Source organism: Haemorhous mexicanus, chromosome 7 (genome assembly GCF_027477595.1).
Source record: "Haemorhous mexicanus isolate bHaeMex1 chromosome 7, bHaeMex1.pri, whole genome shotgun sequence".
Lineage (NCBI taxonomy): Eukaryota > Metazoa > Chordata > Aves > Passeriformes > Fringillidae > Haemorhous > Haemorhous mexicanus.
This window is the reverse complement of record NC_082347.1, coordinates 3,440,130-3,466,736: the sequence shown is the minus strand read 5'-3', so window position 1 is coordinate 3,466,736 and position 26,607 is coordinate 3,440,130. Positions and strand designations below refer to the sequence as shown.

General features: G+C 49.3%; 1 protein-coding gene across 1 annotated transcript; it reads right to left on the bottom strand.

The window, feature by feature from the left end:
- Positions 1-485: 485 nt before the first annotated feature.
- On the bottom strand, positions 486-19,289 carry LOC132329602 (collagen alpha-1(XIII) chain-like). The gene is made up of 3 exons (XM_059850797.1): positions 18,389-19,289; positions 10,963-11,032; positions 486-502 (listed from the first exon to the last, which is right to left on the bottom strand). Exons 1-3 carry the CDS (start codon positions 18,689-18,691, stop codon positions 486-488), a joined length of 390 nt encoding a protein of 129 aa, XP_059706780.1. The 5' UTR covers positions 18,692-19,289.
- Positions 19,290-26,607: the final 7,318 nt, after the last annotated feature.

Below are 26,607 nucleotides of genomic sequence, written 5' to 3'. Positions count from 1 at the left end.
GGGCAGCATGCACATATGGAGACAACCTGCACTGGCTGACAGGGATAAAGGACTCAGGCTTCCCTTACCTAGAATGAACTGTGCGTGCAGATCCCTTCCCTGCTGCCTCCAGTGCCAGCACCAGATGCACAGCACACACTGTGGAGAGAGCCATCCAAGTGGAAAGGCAAAGAAGGAACCCCAACCAACTGCTGCCTCCCGCCAAGCGTGGGCTGGAAGGCACCTGCATGCTCTCATCTTCCCAACATGGCAAATTTGGCTCAGTAAGTCTGCTAAATTCTGTCAGGACCTCCATCTTGTTTGAGAGGGCAAGATTTTTTCTCATTTAGGCATTCAGGTGGTTATTTTTTAAGGTAGTGAGAGATCCCATTATAATCTCAAAAAGAAAAGAGAACACAAAGAAAATGGACAAGAAATACTTTCCCTTCTCCCCAGAGCAGAGAAAAAAATTACTTGGAGGAAAACCAAGCAAGTTTAGACATCAGTTACTCTGAAGCTCTTCCTGCCAGACAAAAGGAAAGGCCCTGGGGGCATGAGGGCAAAAGGGCATTATATTCAGAGAGAAGTTTCTCCAAAGTACATGGGCTGTGTGGTACACCTGGTAAAAAAAAGGCTGAGGCTCCTCAGCCACTGCTAAAGAGGCAAATTCAATCAAAACAGGAAACCCTCACTGTTCTAGAAAAGAAGAGAGCAAAGAGGAGGAATGAGAACCAAGGTCTGCAACAGTTTGCTGCATGGGAAAGGCACGTAGAAAAACCCATGAGGAGGGGGGAATGGCTGAATGCATGCCAAACCACGTGGCACATGCCCCACACCAGCCCTCGAGCCAAGAGTCACATTTTTGTAGCTTCCCTTCCTAAAGGGCCTGAGAGCCACTGTCCCAACAAACTCCAGGACCCTGCCTCTTAAATAGTTTAGTGCAATAGCAGAGCATGAGGTTCTATCCAGGATGGCTTTGGAATTCAGAGACAGAAGTATTCACAACCACACCTGGTAAACCCCCATCTCCACCTGCTTCCCCAGAAAATAAGCATTTTCTATTTCTCAGGTCATCCATGAGCAAGAGATCACCACACACATGAATTGGGGGTAAACCAATAAACACAAGGCTACTCCTTTCAGAAAAATACACACTTATTTTCCCCTCTCCTCTCCTTCTGTTTTTAACCACAGATGAAATCACACTGCACAGGGAGGGGCAAAGAGCCTCACAGCAATCCAGCTTCTCCCTGGGTTTCAGAGGGGTCAGAGCCAGGTACACTGCTCCCTGTTGAGCAGAGAGCTGACACATGGCTCCCTTACTGTGGCCAAGGCAGTGCCACAGACCTGTAAGCTCTGTGGGTGCTTTTGGGGTTTCAACCCCTCTGCCAGGGGTGTGGTACTTGTATATCTTAGAGACTAATGGGAAGTTTATCTGTAGGCAAGGACTGCCATTTTGGGAGACACAACTACTCCCTCTTGGCTGCCAAAATTGCTCTAATAAGGAGCTAATATTTAAAACCTAAACAAAAAAAGGATTAAAAAAAATCCTAGCCCATTGTGTTCTTCAGCTCCGTTAGGGACAAGGCCAACACACAACTCCCAACAGCTGCTGTTGCCTCCAGCAACATCTCCTCCCTGGGACAGCAGCAGCAGATGACAGAGGAGAAGGACAAGAAAAGAGCAGCCACCAGGATCTGGCTGCATCCACCCAGTGCCACATTCCAGTACCAGGTTCAGCCTCTGGAAGAGCCCTCCCAAAAGGTCCTCTACCTGTTGCTGGCTGAGCCACCCAGCAAGGGTAGCCTGGCGTGGATGGGACAGCTGGGTGGTCCCCAGCTGCCCGGAGCAACACCAAATCATAATAAACAAGTCCCTCGCACAAAGCTCTGTCAGTTCAGATTCCAGTTCAGCTGATATAATCTTCATTTTCTCTTTGAAAGAAAGGGAAAAAAAAGAAAAGCAGAGAAGAAAAAAACAGACATCCTAAGGGAGAGGAGTGAGGCAAGCGATGGATTGATACTGCTCATGTGAGCCTCAGCCCCCCATGTGCTGTTAATCAGCTGCCCCCCCGGGAATACACTGATTTAATTACCGCCTGCTTGCACAGCCCGTCTGCAATGCTGCTCACCCAAGACATTGCACGAGGAAGAAACAGACACTGAGCCTCAGCAGCCAGGCTAGAGCAGGATGGGCAAGCAGAACAGGAATCATCCCAGAGCTGGTTTGGGGAGAGAGGGGTTGAATTGGTCCAGGGAGCCCATGCAAGCGGGCTGCCACCCAATCTCTTATGTGCAAGAGGTAGACACCATCGAAGGGGACATCACTGCCCCACCAGAGCCCTGGGCACTGCAGAGGGGATGGATGCATCAGGCTGTCACCTTTCTTCTATCTGAAACACAACCTTGTTTTGAGGGGAAAACCAAAGACACACAGTGGGCAACGAGGGGGTTTCCAGACTGGAAAGGGGAGAAATGGCCGGCTGCAATAAAGGGCAGATGCTCAGCTTCCAGGTGTCATGTCACAACCCACGCCTCTCCCCAAGTGCATGGCTCAGACCCCACACGTGAGCACATCTCTCCCACCCCTCTGACTGTCACCCTGCTGGCATTCTGCAGTGTTCATCTGGGATGTTGGAGCATCACTCTAATGCAAATAAATATTTTCCAGGGCTTCTGCTTCACAATGCACTGGTAATGTCAAAGAGGCCGTGCAGAGAGCAACACAGACCTGGTACAGCTCCTGGAAGGGGAGAGCTGCACCAAGTGCATCCACCCCCAAAGTGACTCTACTGACAGTCACTTCGAAGGTGCTTCAGCACAAGGTGTGTGTTGCTGCTGCCCCACCTGGGGGACAGCCGGGAGGTTTAATAATTAATGGCCGTGCGCTCGCCTGCGAAGGCTGGCACAAAAAGCGTCGCTGCGTCTTTAACAGCTGCCAGCGATGGGAAACTCATTGGAGTGTGTGTTCGGAGGGGAAGAAGGTTAAGATGATTAACTGGTGCTAACAAGTTTAGGATGTGGAAGAAGTATTTTCTTGGACGTCCATCAAAGAGAGGATTGAATGTTCCCGGGTGGAGGGGGGGCGGTATATGTTTAACAGATGAGGTTTCTGCCTCCCAAGGCCAGCCCAGCCCCGCATGATGCAACCTCTCCCTTTTAAAGGCTGACTCTGCCCCTGTACCATCAGTGTACCTGCGGCCCCTGCCTGGCACAAGGGCTGAAAGGCGAGCCGGGGGAAGGAAAGCCGCCCCTCCCCTCTTCCTGTTGATCTGCGTCCTGGGACACCCTCGGGCACCGGCGGATCAGCCTGGTCCTTGGTCCCCATAGGGCAAAGGTGTAGGCAGATGCCCGGAAAAGCCAACGGGGAATCGGGTATCACCACACTGAAAGCAGAAACCTTGGAGAGGACGGCTCCTCACGGGCCTCTGCATCCCACTGTAAAACCCCTCTCTGCCCCACCAAAGGGACACCAAACAGAGCCATCCTGCCACCGGCCAGGCCAGCAACCTTCTTTTTACCTGCCCATGGCCCTCATGGCAGCACCTAACGTGGGCACCGAAGCGAAATCCCCTGGCAAACAGCTTCGGACGGAGCCGCTTGGCGCCTGCAACATCTCCCTGGGCCCATCCCGGGTATTTCCAGCGCTCCTCGGCGGCTGGCGGGCGCCCACGCTTTGCGCAAGGGGCTCGTGCCCCGCCGTGGAGCCTGGCGGCCGGCTCGGCTCACGCTCATTCCTCGGGCGGCCGCAGAGCTGTGGCATGGGCAGCACACGCGAGGCCCACGTCGCGGGGCCCGGACGTGCGTCAGCGGCTGACGCAAACCAGCCCGGCCATGTGCACGCAGCCCGGGCCTGGGGAAAAGCCTCCGCCCCGGTAGCACGCTCGCGCGGAATCAAAGCCGTCGCGTACAGTAGCAGCGCAATGTGCTCTTCGGGTTTCCTCAGGCAGCTGGGATGGGTTTGCCTCGCTTTGTCAAGGCGTTGATTTATGCCCATATGTACCATATACATTGTGAGAGCAGGCACGCAATGGTGTAAACACTTCCACCGAACATCTGTACACAAACCCGTCAAACATGCAGAAGCTCCCTGCTGCGGCCCTCAACATGCGCCCCCGGTGCCCCACAGGCAACCTGTCAGGCCCCAGTCTGCACGTGGGGTGCCCTGTGCCACTGGATTGTCATTGAGACACGGATAGCAAAGGTCACACCGGGACCACTGCCTGATAAAAATCAGCACAGCCACGGCGCTTTTCTTCACAGAGCACTTCACGGCAGGTATCTGCTCCAAAATCTCTTTCCCATCCATTTAATCCTCAATCTCTCTCTCTCTCTGCACCATCTTTTGCCCGAGAAATAGGTTAGTTTATCCCTGGATTTGCATGGGGAATGGCTGTCTCAAACAACCAAGGGCTAGGATGTAACATTTGGGCCACAATATACAAACACTGTTAAAGTTAATGCTTGTGCCACCAGGACTCATGCACACCTGAATATAAATATTCACCTGTTTGCACCTTCGGGCAGAGCTCAGCCTCCATAGCAATTCCCTGTCTTTGGAGGAAATTCTTCCCATCTTCCAACCAGTTTAAAATTTTAAAAAAGCAAAAAATATAAAGTTTAAAATAAGAAGACATATAAAAAGAGAGGGGAGCCCTGGGGTGTACAGGAAGCAGGCCTGAACATGGCAAGGGGGAATTATCTGAACAAGCAGATGCGTGTAAATGAACAGGCCACCCTCTTCCAGAGCACCACTGCTCCAGGGCACCTTCCCTTTTCAAGGCTTTGGCTGTTTCTAAGCATATTTTGGATAAAGAGGGAAAGGCCAAGGTGTTTGCCATCCTAACTCTATTGCATGGTAGCACCACAGGGATGCTTTGAGCCCTCCAACCATTTTGCAGCACAGGCCATGCTCACAAACATATTGATGGCTTACACAAGCCCTCCTAGTCTGCACTCAGGCAACAACTGCAGCTTAATTAAAATCAATTAAATGCTCCTTAATAAAGCCAGTTTAAATCCCGAAAGCAGACTAAGCCGGATGAGTTGATGCTTAGAGGTTTAAGGAACATCCTTTCTCCCTCTTCCTGTCCCTCAGACATGCATGTGGCAACATACAGGTGACAAAAGCCACGGTTGGGGTGGCTCCTCAAGCCACTCCAATTAAGAGCACAGCAGCCTACATGTTCAGAGAAAGAGAGTTAAGTGACCAAACAAACTATTTGTTTGGTTTTTTATTGAATTGTTCACCCCCATTTATTCATAACTGCTCACAGAATCCACGGAATTCATCGTGTGGTTTGCATCTTCAAAACAAATGAAACAACAGTATGTCTAAACCAAACAAACCCCAACCCAAAATACAGCCAGCAGCCCAGGGCGCATGAGCAACTTTCCAGGCTGAAGTGTGTATATACTCTGGAGGGCCCAAAAATGTGGATGGGGGAATATATTTAAATTTCAGGGAATAATAGAATTCCCAGGGAAAAAAATGAGGGTAGTATTTAAGCAATGATTATACTGCAATTTTTTTTCCAGATGTGCTGGGGGAGTGGTGAGCCAGAGAACCCCATTTTCTGACATGGCAGCCCATCGCAGCGGCCCAGGCACTGCTCCCTCCACATCCCAGCTCTCTGGTCAGCCCTGCCACGAGGGCTTAGTCCTTCCAAGGGGAAACACAATTCAGAGAGCCCAGAGCTTTTGGCAAGGAGCAGCTGCTTGAGACAGAAGTCCTCTTGTCCAATTTTTTTGTCAGCACTTGTCAAAAAGCTGCGTTGAGGCACTTCCAAGGTGGAAAACACCTTTTGCACAGTCAGCATAGAAAGCCACGCTGACTTACTGTCCTCAAAAGGGGTGAAATACAAAACCATAGCATTTCAACCAGTTCAATGCACCTCCTGACAGTAAGGCCACGGGGCCATGGGTGTTCCATTGCACCCTCCCACCTCATCCTCCTCATGGCTCTGAGCCAGGGCCACTGACACAGCTTGTGGCTGCTGGTGTTTAAATAGCTGGAGTTGACCTTTCCACACCCTCACCCCACACCAGGGATCCCAAACACCTCCTTCACCTCTCAGGGCTCACCAGTGTGTGCATGTTTTTAATCTCATGGGAGCCCCGGAGCAGCATTAAGACACTGGCACAGGTTGCCCAGAGAAGCTGGGGCTGCCCAATCCCTGGAAGTGTTCTAGGTCAGGCTGGACAGGTCTTGGAGCAACCTGGTCTAACAGAAGGTGTCCCTGTCTGTGCCAGAGGAGTATAACTAGATAAACCTTTAGGTCCCTTCCAACCCAAACCTATCTATGATTCTGTGATCTGTCCAAGCAGCCCCAGCAAGATGAAAAAGGATCACATTAAACATTACAGCGAGAAAAGATAAAAGCCATGAAAACAACTTGTCAAGAGATGGAGCACCCCAGCTGGGATGTGGGGAGAAGGCAGGACTTGGGCACTGTCCCCCTTTTTGGCTCATCTCCACAGAGATGTCTGGGGAGAAGATACAAATCCCAAGTTAGAAACGGATGCATCCACTTGGATACAACATCCTGCCCGTCTGCTGCAAGGCCAAGGCTCAGCCCACACTGCCCAGGAGTCTCCCCTTGCTCCAGCCATCCCCACCAACCCCTCATCTGCTGCCTTTCCCACCATTTTTTCCTTCCTCTGCACCTGTCTGTGGGGACAGGCACAGGTTGGGATGTGGGAAATCCACTTCCCATCAGCTGGCCCGCTGGCTCTGGGTGGGAGCCAACACCCCACTGCAGCCCTACACTGTTTCTTGCTGGCCTTGTCCAGCAGCTGCCAATGTGTCAAGGGGTCCAGACAGCAGAGGACAGGTGTAGCCAAGAAGGAAAGCAGAATGCCTGGACTGAGTGTGTGCACCAAGTGGCACACATCTCCTGGGTGCAATTTGGGCCATGGTTGCACCTTGGCTTCTGCAAGCTTCCCTGCAAGAAGGAGAACAGCAGCAACAATTCTGACTTGCAGTGTCTGCTGCTGATATTTCTGTAAAGTCAATTGCAGATGAAGGGTGGCCAAGCAGCCTTCTCTGTCCCCCATGGTGGGGCAGATAGGAAACGTGGGTGAAATTTTGTATGAGAAGAAATGCCCAGGGGACATTCCTTTGCAAAGCCTCAAAGACATTCCAGAGAAAAGCTCAGTTCCTGGCCACTGCCAAAACTCTTGCAGCCACCCCACACCATCCTCCAAGCCCCTGTAACAACAGAAGGTACATTGGTTTGTGGCAGGGCTGTGCAACCTTCCTCTGACTGTCAGTGCCAGTGCCTGGGAGCTGCCTCCTCCTGCAGCCCAGGTCCCTCCTCTGCCCCCGAGGGCTGCCACAGGGAGGGATGGAAAAGTCATTCAGCATCCCTCTGAGCTGCTTCCCTGCTTGAATGGCTGACCGCCTCCAGCACTGCAGGCTCCCAGTCTGACCAAGGAGAAACCGGACCAAAACAAGCACTGCGGAGGCAGAGGGAAAGCAGCCAGCCTTCTTTTTTCTTTTTTTTTTTTTTTTTTTAAGGGATATTGAAGACCAGAGAAGAGAGCCAGCACAGTGAAAAACAGCCACGTGGGGACTGTGAAAATCAGAGCTGAGGAGAGTAAGATGGGAAAGGTCTAATAAAGAGAGTCACAATATACAAAATACACAAGCGCCCACCTCCGCCAGGAAAGCTGTGGGAAGGGATTGTGGTGTAATCCCCTGGCTGTTTGAGGCTGCCCAGGCAGACACAGTCTGGATCTGCAACTGGATCAAGATTAGACCAGGAAAGCTTAGATTTTTTGCCCTGTCAACCTGAAACAAAATGCTTTCCCCTTGCAGCATTTTTTTACTACATGGAGGAAATTAAGGGAGGTCGGTTGGCTGTAAGAGGATCCTCCAGCCTCAGGTAGCTCCTGACCACATCCACACACCATATGGAAAAGCATCTGCTCAGTCCCAGAAAAATTCCCCAAGTCACATCCATGCATTCAACAACCTCAGACCAAAACACGTGTGAGCTCCCTGCCCAAACTTGGCCCCATCCCCAGCACAGGGTCCGGGGATGGAGAACAGCCTGGGTGCAGTCGTTGCTGCCATTGAGGTTTCTCTTCTCCAACCTGTACCACGTTGTCCCAGATCTGTCTAGCAGTAAGTGGGGACAGAATGAAAGACAGAGGTTATCTATTGAAGGGAACAAAGTCATTAATTACCCAGACAGGTTATGTTAAACTTGAGGGCTGTGTCCTCCCCACCAAGACACTGCTGGAGAAGCCCACTGTGACCTCTAAACTCAAAAAAAACAATGCCAAGGAGCAACATCTCACAGGTAGTCACACCCAGCCCAAGTGATCTTAAGTAGCTGCTCTCCAGTCAAATGAAGCTTTTTTTTTCCTTATCACTTGCTGTAAATACAGCTGTGCTGTTTTCCTGACCATCTTATTTCTAGAATCCTTATCACACACTCTCAGATAGCCACAGCACAGTCACACAATTCACAATCTTTTTTTTCTCCTATTCCCAGCTTTTCCAAACCATTTCTGTTCACAATCCCATCCGTTCAGAAGCTCTTCTATGGCAATGGGTGACACTGCCCTGGACCTCCACATCCGCACTGAACAGGTCAGCAAATGAACTTGTCTTCCTTTTCCCCTTCTCTGCCATGCAGGGACCTGACTCCCAGACAGGGATGAACTCAAATGTCACTTCTGATAAACATTTCTTTTGCTGAGGAGCACGGTGTGTTTATAGGAAGTGAAGTGGGCCAGTGAGAAGCAACGGGCATGCTCCAAGTCTTGCAACATCCTGACACTTCTGACTACCTTGGTCTCCTGCAGAAGTCATCTTGTCTGGTCCTTGGGGCGTTTTAAACACCAGGGAAAAAAATGCACGGAGGAAAAGGATTCCCAAGGTCTTGTGCTGGAAGAGAGACCACGCTGAAACATGGTCAGGTGCACCAGCCTGGAGACCAGAGGGAAATACCCTGGAGCAAAGGGTCTAAGAGGAGAAAACAACAGCTGGCTGAAGGTGCCTTTATTTCTGTACTGCTCCAAGCCAATCTAAACCTCACCTGCCACAACATCAGCTTTAGACCATGGTTTCATTTCCCTCAACAGATTAGCTGATGGGTGGGGGAGAATTTTATATACAGTTTCTGTATCCACAGAATATTTGACAAAGAGAAGCAAGTTTGACAGGTAAAAAGGAAGCCTCAATCCTTAGGAGACATTTATTATTATTATTGTCCTCCTGAATTAGAGCTGTTATTCAGCAATACTATGAGCTTAATGGAATGAATGGGCACCTAAGATTTCTGAGAAATCCAGTACAGATTGCTGCCAAAGCTCCCCAATGGATGTGGGTATCTGTAACCCAGTGTTATGATCTTGATGCTGAAATACCTGGGTGAATCATCTATCACACAAATGGTGTAGGAGTGACATTCAGATGGCCTCAGAAAGGAAATAGTATCTTTTTTCTCTGCTCTGCACTCAAGTTCAAAGTTTCCTTCTTCAAACTGGCTCAGAAACACCAGGAGGACATTCACTCCTGTGGTTTTATGGCATTTACTTGTCAAGCCCAGGCAAGAACTTAAAAATGGAGGAGGGCTGTGATTTGTGTTCCCATTGAAGGGAAAATGCTGGTATTTTAAATCAGTTGAACTCAGTTTTGATCTGTTCTTTTGTGAAACGCTACTTAGAAAACATTTCATTTGTACCGTCTTTTAAATTTAAACCAAAATTGTTTCTTTCTGGGACTAAAAAGAAAGTCCAACAGTCCTGACCTGGACTACTCAAATAGGCTTTTCCCAGTGTTCTACAGTTCTGGATCCTGGATTTTAGTTCTTTCCACCACAAACCTGTAGAACTTTAACTCTTGCTTTTACAAGCTGCTGTGCTGCAAATTCATTTCAGTCTGACATGAGACTGTGTCTGAACAAGCCTAAATACAATGATTTTGAGACCTTAGCTACAGCAAAGACAACCCCTTTGTAATTTTATCCACCCTTATCCCAACTGTTGGCCACATCTAAATACCCTTTGTTGAGCACACTGCCAAATACTGTCACACTGGACATGAAGGAGAGCCAAAGGGGAAACAACTGAAAATGGAAATGCTACTTTCATGTTCTCATCTAGACATAACTTTCCCTGCCACCTTCTTTGCAAAACGAGTTTCAGTCACCCAATTTGAACATACAGATTCAAATTCTCCCAGAACTTCAGCTTTGGATGTGAGTGGTAGCTGGCACTTCTCTATTTTTTCTAGTCAAATGCATCAAAAGACAATGAGGAAGGCTGAATGATTCATACTCGTGGAATGAAATGCCATTCACAAACGTTTTTTCCATAGCAATTTGTCACTTATTGTATTGAAACCACTTCAGAAGATGTGTCTCAAAGAGCCTTTTGATATTTACATGATTAAAACCATAATGCCATTAGGGAATCCCATAATATTTCTGTATGTTATATGAGTGGGACCTCAAGTGACCACTTCATTCAAGCCCCTCATAAATGGCTGCTTCTAGCAGAAAGCAGTTAATTCTGCAACATGCCTCGGATAGTTGTAGAACTCCAAGGAATTCAAATCTTCTCACCCTAGAGGCATTTTGGCTCACCAAAATTCAGCTTTGGTGTTGGACTTGGCTTACATGTCTCAAGCCTTCCAAAATCAGGCAAGAAAGATGCACTTCCCAAGGGCCTCTCTGCCCACTTCAAAACTGATATCTCAAATCAGTGGGGACTTTGGTCCTCCAGATGTGTCCTCTTTTGGCTATCTGGACATCCACCTGGATCCCTTTTCCTGTTGTTCCTGTCACCTGTTGGCACCTACGTATGTACCAGACTTGTTGCCCACATCTCCATATCAATTTCCTGTATTTGAGCAAAGTGTCATGCAACTTTGCATTCACACTGGAGACTGCATTAAAAAATCCTTCAATGAGATATAAAAACAGAAAAGTTTTTGTCACTTTCCACAGTGCCAGCTGTCCCAGATCCCTACCTGCCGGGCAGTTGCATCGCTGGTGTGTGTCTCGAACTTCTCGATGTCTTGGCAAGTGGAACTTTAATTTCTGCCAAGAGAGGAAAAAGAGAAAAAGGATTAATTTATACCATTGAAAGCAAAGCCTCAAATTCTTGAAGAAGTGGATGCTGCCCAAGTAGAGATGGGAGAGACAGGGCAGAGCAGTTTGGGAACGAAGAAAGGCAATAAAGTTCATAGCCCTTAACTAGAAATGCAGGGTTTGATTGAAAGCAGGCTGAGGGAGTTTCATAATGGCCTCCAAATGTGGCCCTCCTGACAGGCATTACAAAACCAAGAGCCAGCAGTGGCAAATAAATTGGGGACTGTGTCCTCGTGACAAAGCCACATTTCTCAGAAGACCCACTCAGTGGGCAGAAAATGAAGATCTGAAGCAGGTCCTCTTCCACCCTGCAGCACATTCCTGATGTTCTTGGAGACACCTGGATGGACAGAAGGATCCCACTGCATTGGGATTGGGATTGGGGCTGAAGATGACTGAAAACAGCAACAGCATCCCCTGAAATCTTCAGACGCTGTGAAACTTAATTCTTCCCCCAAGGGTAAAACACAACAAAACCTATCAAGAGCTTCCACAAGGTGGAATTTTGTCAGAATGTCCATTTCATACATGAGTTTGGATTTCTAACGGTGCCAGCGTGTCAGTCCCCTGCTCTCTGGGCCCACCTGTGTATCTCTTGAAAGGCAAATAAATTCCACCTGAGGTCACTGCATCTTCCCTCACTGGGAACATCAACAAAATTAACCCATGTCCTGAGAAAAATGTGCTTCAGGGGTAGCATCTTCAACACCCCTCACAGACTTTATAAAATAACCTTAATTTAGTGAAGAAAATGCAAATCAATCCAAATAAGTTATTCATTAATGCCTGCAAACCACACTTGGTTAATGATTTGAGACCACTGAGCTGCTGGGGTTCCTAAGCTCTGGAATCACTCTCTCTTCCCTCCTAACCTCCAAGCCCAAATTCCCATCCCCATGGAGCCTTCCTATTTTTTTAACTACTTCACAAGTGGGCCAATATTTCAAAAGAAATAGCCTTACATAGGACACAACAGAAGCCCGTGCCCAAGATCATATAGAAATTGCTTTATTTTCACAAAAGCAGCTTCCTGCAAGAAGGCATCAGTTTGGGGGAAAATTCTTTTAGAGAGGATAAAGTAAATCAGCTTGTTTCTACCTGGGATGAAGGAAGGCAGAATTGGCTGGAACATTTCCACTTTTTCACTTTGAAAGGACTGGCTCCCTCATTGCAAGTCAAAAGAGTAATGGTTGTTGTGACTGACTAGAAATTAAATATTTTCAGAGCTTTATTTTGCATGGTAGATTGAAATGTTTTGATAGCAAGCTGATTTGATAGCAGGGTGAGGAGAGGGTTTCAGGCAAGGAAAATTGCCAGTTCCCATAGAGCATTTCATTGGTGTTTACCTTCTCAGTTAAAAGCACAGATATTCTGTGAATTTCTGCATTTGGGCACATTGCCATCCTGCTGGCACCCCAGATGGCACAGCTCTGCTCTGCAGCCCTGCCTGTGGTCAAACATGGGCACAAGCAGGACAGCAGAGCCTTTATTTGGATACTCACACTGGTATGTGGGCACACACAGCCCCATTCCCATCCACACATGTGCCAACCAAAACGTCTCCAACACCAGACTGCCACGTTTGGGTGGTGCTCCCATGTCTGGAATGGGGCTCAGACAAGGAAGGGATGATGGTTTGCAATGGCAGGAGCAGAAAGCCATTTCCTAGCCAACAAGGGTCCAAACACCCTGCATGCAACAGGAGCCTTCAGAGGACACAAATCTCCAAGGAAACATGGAACAGATCCCTGCCCCACCAAGTGCAGAGGCACTGGAGAGGCTGTGAAGGAGAATGGCTGAGTTAGGCTGTGCCTAAGAAGCCTTGGCTGGGTTGCTGTGCAGGCTTACAAAGAGAGGAGCAGCATAACTGGACAGGGAAGTGATGACCCAGCAGGACTTGAGCATGACTGGGAACGGAACAGGGCTGATAACATTTCCCTGAGGCTTTATCTGCAGGGTCAAGGTAGTGGAAAGACCTGGGACAACTGAAATAGCCTTCTCAAGGACAGGGGCCTCTGGGGAGGGAGGTGCTGGTGCTGCTGGGCAGGCTGGAGCACAGCCCTGTGCACCATGAGCATGCAGCCATCACTCACTTACCAGCACTTGGACATTCTGCCCCATCCCTCGTGTCTCCCTCAAGCCCAGGAGCTCTGCACATCCCTGGGAATGCAAAGGGCAGTGGTGCCATGGGACTGCTCCCCTTTAGTGGCAGGCAAAACCTACCAGGGATTTAGGAGCGCCTGGTGCTCATTCTCCTGCACAGTCTATTAAACAAACACTGCCACAGAAAAAATCCTTGGCTCTTGGAGACCTCAATTCAACTTTGGGTGGAGATGGCAAAACAAAACAAACCCCCCAGGATTTTCTGCTTCCCTCATTTCCACTGTGCAAAATATTGCCTGGTCCAACACAAGAAGCTGGCTTTGTTCAGGAGAGCAAACCAAATGTATTTCCCTCTAAAAATGTCATTTCCAAGAGAAAACTTTCATTCACAGGCAATAGAAAAGCATTCAATTTAAGGGCAAGGTTGGCTTTTGTAAGCAAAATTTAAAAAAAAGGTCGGCTCTGGGAATCTAGTGTTTGCAACCTTCTCCCTGGCATCTTGGGTTTTTTTTTTTTACCTGAGGGATACCTGGAGCATGTAACATCAAGAGCAGCAACAGGCTGCCTTCCAGAAAGGTTGAAAACACTTCCTATGGAGGGGATTGCTTTGTCAGCAGAGCCTACTCTCGTCTGTCACTTTATCCAGTGACCTAACAGCTGCATCTTCCCCCTGCACCAGGGCAAGTGGCTGAAAAAAGCCTTTGCCAGCACTGGAGCCACAGCTGATGGCCCCTGCCTGCACCTCTGTGGATTCAGGAGCCATGGCACATTGCTGAGTGAGAGGAAAGGGAAAATCCCATCTGCAAGAGGGCAAGGCCAGGAGGGTCATGCTGAAACACCTGCTGGGAATGGGCACTAAAGTCAGCACAGGCTTTTCCCATGGGTTTTGTTAACTCACCACAAGTGTGACAGGACAGGGCTGACATGGGTGGACAGAGCAGCAACAGCAAGGCCACTTCTGACATTAAAGTGTCATTAGGCTGTGCTCTCCTAAACCAGTGCCTGCCTATTTTGGATGGGCACTTGAGATTAGGTGAGAGGGAGGGCACTTCTTCAGAGGGGGCAGATTAATAGCTCTTTAGCATTCCCAGTTGTTTGCAGTCACCCAGGGAGGTGAAATCATTTCCCACCACTATCTCCAACAGCTAAGAGAAACAAATTTTAAATAGATAATCTATTACAACCATCAGGAGGATTTCAGGGGTGGGTGGTTTTGTTAACTCTTATTGTTTTACCTCCGATTTCCCCGTTTTTTCTTAAAGGCCCAGCTCCTGGGATCATGGGACTTTGTGGCACAAAGCAAAAGAGAGCAGCAAGTCCTCCCAGATGGAGCAAAAAGCTTGGCAATAACACCACCTAGGTACAGGGATTGCAAGCAGCTGAAAGGAAATGGAACTTAGCTACCAGAGAAGCTGAAAGAAAAAAATAGATCCCCTGACTGTGGGGCAAAGAACACTAAGCTAAAGATGTAGGCAGGGGATGCTCAGAGCAAGCTTGCAGACCCTAAGAAACAATTGTGCTGTGTGCTTTGAGATATGGAATAAAATGAGGGGGGAAAATGCTTCAAGTCAGGAGGGAAAGAGTTGCCTGGTGTCCCTCCTTTGCTTGCAGAAGGAAAGAGTTCCAGGGAAATGAGACTATTGGGAAAGCAGTGAGGATCGGTGCTCCCTCCCCATTCACAGGCACATTCCTGAATCCCTTAAGAGTCACTGAAACCACAACAAACACCTTCAACCCAAGCCCCTGAGAAGGCTGAGGGGCAGCTGATCTTCCCCCAGGGAGCACGGGATAACCCGCTGCTGCATCACACATACACATTTCTATCTGTACAAACTCACAAATTCTGGGATTTCTTTTTCCTAGCAACAGCACTGAATCCATTCCATTCTCCACCCTGATGAGTTTTTGGCAAGTGAAATAGCAGCAAGTGTTACCCAGCATGGGAAAGGACCTTGTTTTCTTCTTTGGAAAGCTTTGCCTCTCTTGCAAATGCCAGTAGTGAGTTTATTTGTGCTCCTTGTATGATTTTATGACGTCTCATAAATGCAGAGGAATTTGAATTCCTACATGGAGTTAAAGTTCTCCCTGTACTACCTGCTTCTGGCCCATTCTGCACAGATGTTTTTACAAGAAAACCTAGTCAATTTGAGTCTGGTAGAAAATTCCCTTGTGGCATTCGCCTACACCAGGCAGAGGTTTACACAGTAGCAAATGAAGCACTGCTCAGGCTGCTCCTGGGAAGGCATCTCCCGCCCTCTCCTCACTCCTCCTGAGCTGAGATGGAAACTCTGCCACAGCCAGCCACCAGAGCTCAAAAACCAGGCTCTGAGATGGAGAAAACATCCCCACCAGCTGCCTTAAAATTAACATCTGAAGCAAACCACCCCAGCTCCTCTCCCTGCCACTTTATTTGTGCATGTCTAGAAGAAAGGCCTCTAAAAGGACTTTGGCAATTTGTGCTTCTCAGTGCAATCTCTATGGCATCCCTTGCAGGACCCTTGGGAACACCCAGGGCACACCTGGGCACACTCACGGCCCAGACTGGAGGGCATTACACACTCCAGCTCAGAGCAGGAAAGGTTTTGAGCATAACCTCAGAGCTCCTCTATCAGCCCTCACAGACTTTACTTATTCACATCCCTCCAGCTCATCTTCACAGCCACCAGAGCTAGAAATGTTCTCCTGTGCTGTGCCTTCCCTCCCAGCTCTGATCAGATTTTTCTAAAGCCGGGGTTCCTTTAAAGCTTTGCTGTTTTATTTTGTGATGGATTCACTGAGCTGGCAGCTGTGAAACCCATTAAGGTTGAAACACCAGGAAACGGTGAGGATGTGGCAATGAGAGGCAGCAAGGGTCTGAGCAGGGGGAGATGAATATCCCACTTTCATGTCCATCACAGCAAACCCATCTGCAGCCCCTCTCCCCCACTCATGGTCAGCACAACTTAGTTTGCTTTCCTTACTTTTTTATTCCCATCCTTTCCCTGTTCCCTTTATCTACCTTGTTTTTCTCCGTCCTTGCCCCTCACCAGTCAGTCCTGGGCCCCACTTCAGACAGAATGAAAAGAAGGACCAGAAGGATTTTTCTTTCCTAATCAAAAGCCTGATATGGCACCCCACCATCTGTCCACCAGCAGCCCCTTGCCCTAGACCTTGAGCTGCTTGGTCCATGCCAGTGCCTCTGGCTGAGTGTGGAGCTCTGAGGTTTAGATGCCTAGCACAAGTGGGCAGCACAGTTGGCAAGAGTGTCCTCCCTGGGGGACAGAGCCCTCTTCCCCCATGGGCATCAGACCTTCACAGGTATAAAGGGACAGGAGACGTGGGCCAGGCATCCTTCCTCCTCCACAGTCTCCAGCACTTTACTCCAAGCTCTTTTTGAAGCTGTGGCCCAGGATGGAGCTGGTAACCCTGGTGGTACTCAGGAGCAAGTGCTGGCCCCTCAAGCTGTAGTTCCTGTCCTACAGCTGCTCCCCACACTGGCTGCAGTGGGGACTGTGGGCATCCCCAGGAGCACAGGGGGTGCTGCTGGGCACATGGGCATCATGAGACCCCCATTTCCTCGCTAAGCTGAGCTATAAAAAGGTGCAAAGGTGTCGCTGCCAGCAGAGCCAGCAGGACACAGGGCCATCCGGCCCCAGGCACCAATCCCGGGAGGCACTTCTCAAATCTCCATAGAGATAAACTTCGACTTCCCAGCAGACTCGTGCCAGCAGCAACAGAGGGAATGCTGCACTATCCCCTGCCTGGTGACAGGGAAGGAGTCCCTGCATGAGAGTGCAGCCACAGGGCACAGATCCAATCACTCACAATGCTTCTGCCTTCCCAAACCCCTTTTTAAAGTAGGATATTGCCCCATGGACCCTGTCTTTCCCTTATTCCTCATCCAAAGAGGCAACTCAAAACCGTATCCTTCAGCTCCTGCAGTGTTTGCTAACTTAAGGTTCACAGCTTTTGGCTGCACAGCCCAGCAGATCCAGGGACTGCTCTCACAAGACCCATAAACAGAAGCAGAGCCTGTCAGCTGTAGGTTTAAACTCCTCACCACAGACTTTCACTGCTCCTAGAAAGCAGGAGGGGGTCCAGGTCACCCCAGGTGCCAGGCAGCACTGCCCAAGGCAGGTCCCAGTAGTCAGCACTCTGATCACCCCATTCCTCACTTCATCTGGCAACAGCAGCCCAAAAGAGATTTTTTTCAGCTAGCTTTTGGGCTAGCCCTAGGGATCTCTCCAGCATGACTCAATCCAAAGCTAGAGTAAACAGAGAAAAGGAGAGGTGGGTGGAAATGGCTCCAGCTCTGAATTTCACCCCCAAGCCTCTCCTAGAGCTGTGGGAACAGGTCAGTGGGGACCTGTCTGGAGAGTTCAGAGACATGAGCCACCATCTGCTCCCTGACACATGTCAACACCACTTCAAAGCCCAACAAGGCAAGGAATACTCATCGCAGCCAGAGTAGAGGAACACAGACAGCCCCCAGCAGCATCAACACAGCAAAGTAAAAGGTGTCAGCAACAATAATCTGCACTTTTGGGCCCCCTTTATTGACCTGCTGAAGCCAGTAGCAGCACTCCCCCATCACCAGAGGAGAGCTCAGAGAGTCCAGTGGTGTTTGGATGGGACTCAAGTCAGTGTAACACAGCCATATGCTCTGCATTGATGCCCTGGCAGTACCAGAAACCATCCTGGCAACCCCAGCGTGTCTCATTTTCCTGAGCCAGGAGCTGTGGAAGGGGTCAGGGCTGGTACAGCAGCAATATCAGCCCATCACAACATTGGTGTGCTTGCAATTACCTCTTCCCATAGCCATGCTGGCTGTGACATGCCTTGCCTGTCCCCCTTCCGGGGCTCAAACCCATGCTGAATCCCCAGGTTCAACCTCTAATTCTAACACTTTCAGCATGCTAGACTCCTGAAGAGAAGGGCTGGAGGTTTTTGCCTTCCCAGCAGGATAAGGGATAAGGGTTTCCTCTTTGCAAAGTGCAGGCTTCAGCTACAGCGTGGGCTGAGAGGAGGGAAGTAAACGCCGAGCAAGTTTGAGAGGTGGGAGGGACCTGAAGGAACAGGGACTTCAACCTAGCAGCAGCATCACTTCTGCAGAGACACATTTTTAAGGAAGGGGGAAAAATGCATAACGTGACGATGCAAGCATGCATATGCCTAAAACCCATAATACTACAACCTTTACATGCAAAATGAAAGAACACTGACCTCATTGAGCAGTTGGTCAACTCTTCCCAAAATAGCTGTCTCCATTTGGTCTGCTGAGAGCCAGGCAGGGAGCTGTGTGGGTCTGTCTGCTTCCAAGTGGGACACGCGGGACTGCAGATCGGAGGTCCGAAAGTACAGCAGGAGGCTGAGCACCAGAGAGAGCAGGGACACGCCGGGCAGCCCCGAGCCCAGCAGGAGAGGGAGGCGGCAGCATCTCTCCCCATCGCCGCTCCTGGGGGGAGCCACACACCCCCTGTCAAAAGCTGCTTCGTCGACGCCTTTCCAGCTCTTCTCCTCCAACATTCCCTCCCTGTCCTGAGAAACAATAAATAAATAAATAGAATAAATAAAGCTTCGCTCCTACTCCGAGACGCGCGATCCAGAAGGCATAGGAAAAGAACGTCGAAGGGAATCCCAGTGCCAGCAAATCACAAGTGACAGCAATAATGACAAAAGTGGATGGGGGGGTGTCTTTAAAAAATAAAAACAAACCACACACACATAAAAGGGGTGCAGAAAAAAGGGATCCAGCTGCAGCAAAGAGTGCAAGAGGGAAAAAAATAATCTGATCAAGATTTTTTTTTTTTTCCTCCTGTATTTCAGTCTTTTGGTTCGCTGGTAAGTTTTTGATTCTTTCTAAGCTGTCAGTTTCAGTTCCTTTGCAGACCGGCCAGGAGCTCGCACATGAAAGTCCCCATTAGAGAGAGGTAATTCTCAGCTGCTCCGGCGACGTTGTGCTCTGGCTGATCGTGGCTCCCCTGTAACATGACACACTCCCTCCGAACTACGGGGCTGGGATGAGCGAGCTGCGCGGCTTCCCAAAGTAACCTCCTCTGCTCGCCCTCTCTCTCCACCTCTCCCTTGCTGCATGATTTATTTATTTATGCAAAGCGCCGGGGTGGGATCGGGCAGTGGGACGCCCCTGTCCCGCTCGGTCCCCAAACCACCTCTCCGCCGCCAGCCCTTCCCTTTGAAGTGACTCTCGCCGAGGTTATTTATAGTGGCAGGAAAGAGATTGTAAAAAGCAGAGGCTGGGCTCACACCAGCCTGCGTCTTCCTTTCCTCCAGGCAGCCGAGAGCACTTTATGGGATGGTACAAACGGGCTGTCGCGTCCCCCACGCAGATCCTGGGGCAGCCCCGAGGCACCGACAGCGGGGGATTTTGACCCCGATATTTTGAGGAGAGCAGCCAGGCAGGGTGAGAAGCAGAGGGAAACATCTGGAAACAAGAGCTGGCAGCTGAGGGCTCTACAAGAAACAAGGGAAGGGCAGCAGGGAGAAACACCCCAGGCCGGCAGGCTGCAGTGCAAGGGGGGAACATCTGGGGCCTGATTTGGGGGTACAACCTGCCAAGGGTGCTCAGAGGAACCAATCTGCTGAGGCCCTCTAGTGAAGCAGAACTTCTCATCATCTCCATGTCCCACCAGGCACAGGGCACCAGACAGACAGACAGACAATCCCCCCCTTGGCAGGGAGCAGTCTCCCCAAAACGTGCCTTAGGGCAGCTCCTAGCCATGCATCTGGGAAACAAAGCCTCCTTCTGTTCTTCAGCAGCAAGGGAGGGCCACCTCTCCCAGTTTTTCTGAGCATAACATACAATATTTTATCCTCCAGGGTGACATGCAGGCTCTGCTCAGCCCCTGCCTGTCTGTCTGTCCATTCTTTCATCCTCTCCTTGAGCACGCTCAGCAGTGAGGCAGCAGAGAGCTCACCGTGGTGCACAGTCATTAAAAGCCAGGCAGCAAATTGGTCTTTTAAAATCTGGCTCCCTTGTGGCTCTTTTGCTGTCATTTACACGTTTTAAATGAAGATTTTGCGTGCAGTCTGTGCTGGAAATTAACTGGCAGAGAAAACTCATATTCATCTCTGGCCTGGTCTCTGTTTCAGGGGGCTGGAAGAGACAGACCTTCTGGGAGCAGGTTAATGCAAGCACGAGCTGTTTCTCCTCCACCAGACAAACCCTCAGAGGACCCGGTAGCACACAGCCCCAATTCTTTGGATGGCCTCATGCCTTTCACAGCCACTCACTTCCCAAAATGGGGTTTTAGAGTCTGCAAGGCAGGAAATCCTTTCTTTATTTCTTTTAGTGGGTTTCTTGTCATCTCACTGCTCAAATTTGCGTTGCTGTTCCGGCACGCAGGGAAAACACCCCTCTGATGGCTGCAGCCTTTCAACAGTTTTTCATATGAGCGGGGCAGAGATGTGTAACCCACAGACCTGGCACACAAAGGGTGTCTATTCCTTCAGAAGGTGTAGCCACCCCAGTCTCCTACCCCCTGAGTTTGCAGCCTACTTCTTTACAAAAGGAAAAGAAGTCTTTGAGGCCCTGGCTCCATGGGAGTTACCCAAGATACCACCTGCAATCACAGCAAATAAGTAGACAGAGAGAAATGAAAGGGAGATGCCTAGAGGCTGATGATACAGTGTTTGAGAAGCAGAGATCTTCTCAGGAAAATACCAGTTAGCAACTGGTGCTGAGTGTCCTAGAGAGTACTGCAGTACACTACCTCAAGACTGGGGTTGAACTACTGAGAACTGCAGCTACCTGCCTGTGTTATACAAACACAGTCTGTCTGTCTCTCTCCCCTTTATACCAACCTAAACACTGATATCACAAAAATGCACCCTCTAAGCTAAAAATGGAAATCTGCTGGGTGTCTACATCTCTTTTTTCCCCCCACTGGCTGGGGAGAGCTCTCTGCTCTTTTGTGCTGGTTTTTGATACAGATCCTGCTGTCCAGACACGAGCATCGCCTGAATGACTGTAAGTGCCTTTTCCTGCCTCCCCCCAGCCCCTCTCCAGCTGATCAGCTCATTTAGAGGGTATGTCATAGCTGCTGCAGGCTGGGGAGCTGCACACAGACGGGTTTCACGCACAAGCCTTAGGTGCAGATGTGCAGGAGGGTAATTTTTCTATCCATGAGATATTACGGAGCCCTGTCATCCCATGCCAATAGAGATGGACTAATTTCGCCACAAACCTGAGCCAACTGTGCATGTCGAGTCTGCAGCACTGCTCAGCAAAAAAAGCTGCCTCCAGAGACAGGCCTGGCATGTGGAATCAGCTCAGCATTCCTTGGGTTGAGCACACCCCAGACTTCAGCCCTCTCAAAGGCCTGAGAGGAGGAGAGCCTGAAACCCCTCCTGAAACCAGTCCTCCTGCAAGTTTGTGACTCGCAAAGTTGGTTGAATAGAAACAAATACTCACTTGCAATCAGGAGTGATTTCACTAACTGGTGACTCTCAGAAAGCCCTGCACACACTGAGCTTGAGCCTGTATCCCTCTTTCCTCAGGGGGGTTGATGATATTCCTTTCAAGGACTGTAACCACACACTTCCATCGCTTCTAACACGTCTTCCAGGGTGTTTAAGGACCTCAGCACAAACATATAAAGAACTGGACCAAATAGAACTCACATATAACCTCCCAAAGCAGCCAAAACTCCTCTGTTCAATGAAAAAGTTTCACATCTAGCCCATGGCACTGAGTCAATTGATCAGTTACAAGCAGGTATGGCAAGACTCCAGCTTGGTCACCCTCGAGCTGGCACAGGCAACTTTGTTTTTCCTCAGGGACATCTGTATGTGGGCAAAGCACCCCACAGAGTTTGCCCAGCACTGCTCTGCAGCAGACACACAGTGCTCACAATATGTGGGGATTCCTGACATGGTACAATGTGGTCTCATTGCAATAGACCATAAGCTCTCTTTGACCCAAAGCAGGTACTGTGGACATGAACCACTCCATGCCACAGGCCAGAAATGGATAGAGCTGAGCATGGATGAGGTTCTTGCTTCTAAGACCTGGCTGGCTTGAACTGTGCTATCTACCACAGGTCTTCACTTGTAAAGGGACAGGAAACAGCAGCAGGCTTTCCTCACCTTCCATCACTTAAAAGACAACCTTCCATCAAAAAATAACATGTCCTTCCTGTCACTAACTGAAAGTTGAAGCCAGCTGCCTGGAGATGCCATGTGCTCAATCCTGCCACTAATCTTCCCCTTTTCAGACCGTTTACCAGGGAGAAAAACCCCACGCCAGTTCTCTTTCTCTTTCTGTTCTTCTGCTTTCCCCCTCCCCCCCACCCCCCGCAGGAAACACGGGGGTCTTGGTGTGCTGGAAGCAGCCATTAACCAGCAGCCAACATCTCCAGCTATTGTAAATATATTAACTCAAGGCCTTTCGCTGCATTTATTAGACTCAAGAACAACATCTGGAAACAGATGTTTTCTGAGCAGAGAAGAGAGGAGGAAGGAGGGTAACGAAACAAGGGGGTGGGAAGGACTCTTGCAAGTGGAAGTACATGGTCTGCAGACCATCCCTTTGCAAAATGCTGCTCAGATGGAGCGCTGCAAGGGGCTGAGGCAAGCGCAGCCACATCCCTCCAAGGCAAGGCAGCGAGAGTGGAGCATCTTAGGGGGGCTGCCTGACAGAAACAGCAATGGGGGAATAGAAAAACTCACATCAGCTTTCAGGGCCCTTGTGAGGAAAGGTCAGAACCAACTCACACAAACGGGACACTGAGGCAGAGAGATTTAGGGAGGTGTTCCTTTCCTTATCCTGGACCTTCCCAGGCCTCCGCTGCTCTATATCTCAGAGTCTGGCAGGCTTGTAGTGGGACAATGTCACCTCCATAACAGTTTGGCAGCATCTGCCACTGTGCCCACAGTGTAGGCAAGGTCTAGGGCTCCCACAGTATCCTGTCTGTCCCAAGCAGCCTGTTCTCAAAAGGCAAGCAGAGTGGAAACCTCCCATGCCAGGGACTTTGAAAGAACAAGGGGTCCTGCTCTGATGTGGAGTCTCGATATCATGGCTCAAATTTAGACAATATTTAGAAAATTACACAGTGTTAACTAGGGACAAAAAGCAAGCAGGTACATGCATACTTAAAAATTTATCTCATGGAAGTATTGTGAAACTCCATTTTCAACTAGATACACTTTGGCTTAGGTACCAGAGATGCCTAAGGTACAACAGAGGTCTGAGATCAAAGCTTCTCTGCATTTCTTTTGTGGGAAATGCAGTGTTGCACATACACATACCCTCACTTTTTATTAAGAAAAAACCTAAAGCCAACAAACAACTCCAGAAACTAAGACAGAAAAAACCAAAACCCTGTAACAAGTATTTTGTCATCTTTAACCTCAGGTTCACAATGGGTATCTCCACACCCTTGTCCCTCTGAGATGCAGTCACACATACTTTGCAAGTAAGGTCAGGAATATTGAGTATTACCTACCTAATTTGGTATTTGTTTATAGGAAGCATTAAGTGGCCTATGGAGCAGAACAATTCCCGCCCGAGGAGCTGCTCTAACCCATTGTGGAGTTATAGAATAAAGACACATTTGATCCTTTGGGAAAAGGGTTATGAAAATACATGGAAAAAATATACTGTCCATGCATAGTAATATCATGGCTGTTTTCAATCACTTGGTCTCCTACAAAACAAAGGGGCTCACTGCACAATATGAACTCCTAGCACTGGTAGCAGCAAAGGAAGTAAGCAAGAAGCAAAGTTAGTAGTATCTGATTAGGCTTCTATATTTTCATAACCCTAAAATGCCTGAGCTCGTCGTTGCCTCCCTCCCAACAAAGGCAAACTGGCTTTGTGCAGCTGCAGTGCTGGGAACCTGTCCCCAGAGCTCTGTGAGAACAGTCAAGCAGAGCTGAGCCACGTCCAGGGTGGGAGCATGGCCACCAGCAGCTCCCGCAGCGGTTGTGTCACAGCTTCCAAGAGAGGATGGAGCAAACACAGGTTGTGCACAGTTTGGGGCCACCCCATCTCTCACACACCCCGCAGAGGGAAGGATTTGTTGGAGGAGAGCAGGAGGCAGCAAGTGGTGGACACACAGTTAAACTGCCCACGCTTGTCCTTGTGTTTTCAACTAACCTCTCACCTTTTGTTCAGATGATGAGGGAAATGGCTCTGAGCAAACCAGGCTCTGCACCCTTCTTCATGGAGGAACTTTTTTCTCACAGCAGAAGCCCTGCACGGCCAAGAAGCATTTCACAGGAAGAAGTTTGATTTCTTCACAGCAATTGTTTGGTTTTTTGTTTGTTGATGGGCTTTTTCTTTCTTGTTTGGAGCTGATTTTTAATTTTCGGTGCCAGTGGAGTCTGCAGAGATGGTCATCTCTGCTAGGCTGTTTTCTACTGTTATCTTGGTTCCTGCAGAGCCTGGGTGGGAAAGAGAAGTTAAATTAAGAACAACGTTGCTACAAATAAGACAAGAAAAAGCCTCCATCCCTGCAGCACTATTCCCAAGTATCCTGCAAGCCTAATTCCCACAAGCAGTCTGTGGGAGATGGGTTTTGCTCATGACAGAGCTGTGCCTACACTGGGAGAGCTGCTTTGGAAGTTCTTTGTTTTGGTGAACCTGGGAAATCCCTGGTGCAGAGCATTGCTACAGGCTCTCAGCACAGCTGGAGCAGTACGAAGCTTTAGCTGTAGCAAAGAGGTTCTTAGACTGAACACTCAAAACCTCCTCATCCAGGTGGAAAAATAAAAGGTGAGATTTTCATGCATGAAATCATCAGGGCCCAACATTCTCCATGCCAAGGCTAGGGCTGTGAGGAAAAGCTCCTCTGTTCCCAACAGCAACTCCCTCGGCCCCTTGCTGAGCAGAAAGCCTCCCTCTATTAAAAGCAAGCTCAGGCATTGTATGCTCAGTTAGTTACCTCTACACCGTGGTGCTCGACACAGTGCATTGGCACACGTGGGGCTGATAAGCCAGAGCACTGATTTGCATTTAGATTTACCATTAAACAGTTTAGTGAAAAGCTACTGCTGAATGCCTACAGCCTCACTGCACAGCTGGGCTATTCCATCCACCCCAAAGCCCACCCTCCCCCTCACATCTGCCAGGCAGAGGGCTCCTGTTAATCCTCCACTACCTATTTCCACGCACATGACTAAGAAAACCTATTTTCTTCAGCTTTGGCAGGTGCAGATCAGGGTCAAGCTGCCACCAACCCAGGACAACCAGTCAATATATGTAGGGTGAATGCCCTATGGGGTGAGCCAGAAACCCCAAAATCTTGGGTCCTGCCCAGGGCCACGTGCACAGAGGAGGGAGGCAGAGCTGTGACACAGCTCTGCCTAGGAAAACCAAACCCTGCAGTGCCAGGGCAGGCGAGTATCCCTGCTCAAGCAGCTGGGAAACCCGCAGCAGCTTTGTATGAACTTTGAAGTTAATGAATCAGAGCTGGGAGGATTGGGAAACCCAGACTAAGTGACAACTGCACTGGGGGAAGCAAAAGTAATGAAGCAAGGCTCCCCCAGAAGACTGATTGTTTGGGAATCCAGAAGCTAAGGAGAATGGATATAGCAAGCTCAGGAAATTGAAAACAACTTAAGGTAAATACTTCCTCTCATTCCAACACTTGGTCTTTTATCAAAGCTGATTCAGACCCTGACAGCAGCGTGCAAGGCAGCTCTGCTCCATCGTAATGCAAAAGACAGGCCCAGCAGACAAGAGGCGAGTGGCTAATGGAGCGGAGTCGGGTTCAATTTCCCTGGAAATTACTTGCAGAGGAAAGCCAGGAGACAAGGAGCACTGCTAATGTCCTTCTGCAGCACCACTGTTCCCCTGTGCAGGGCAAAGCCCTCACTCGTGCCCTCTGTCCCCCACGGGTCACTCCTGCACACCAGTGTGAGGGAGAGGCAAGCAAGGTGAAGCAGGAAGGGTGTGAGCCTGGGAGCAGATTGATGGTGTCAGAGAGCAGCATGGCTCCACAGCAGAGTTTTCCCTCCCACCAGCGCTGCTTTCATGGCACCTGATGTAAATCCTCCCTGGCAGGGTAATTAACCTGCTTTATTAAAAGCAGCTCTACCAGTAAACCTTCAGCCATCTATGGAGTCCCTTCCAGCTTGGTGGGTTTTTAGCTGCCACTGGGGGCTCTGCCTCCTTTTAGCAGCATCAGAGGGGGACTATGGAAAGATGCTTTTCTATCCCAAGGGCACACTTGGCAAGACCAGCACACACGATGGCTGCAGTATTCCAGGATGTAGCATCTCCATCAGGCTGGGTGCCCAAAGGACATGTCTGAAGCTGAGTCCCAACAAACAAACTTGTTTTAAGAGAAAGGGTCCAATCCTTCTCATTTGGGACTCACTGAAGTCAACGGAAAAAAAGCTCTTTTTAGCTTCCTTAGTCTTTGCCACTTAGGTCTCGTGGCACCTCAACATGAGTTTAGTCACTCTAGATTTACCCAGCC

Bases quoted from the DNA above. Each gene is read 5' to 3' on its own strand.
- LOC132329602 (XM_059850797.1), bottom strand. From the start codon at position 18,691: ATGTTGGAGGAGAAGAGCTGGAAAGGCGTCGACGAAGCAGCTTTTGAC. The intron at 11,033-18,388 runs GTCAGTGTTCTT...CTCTCTTGGCAG, and splicing joins TTGACCAACTGCTCAATGAG to AAATTAAAGTTCCACTTGCC.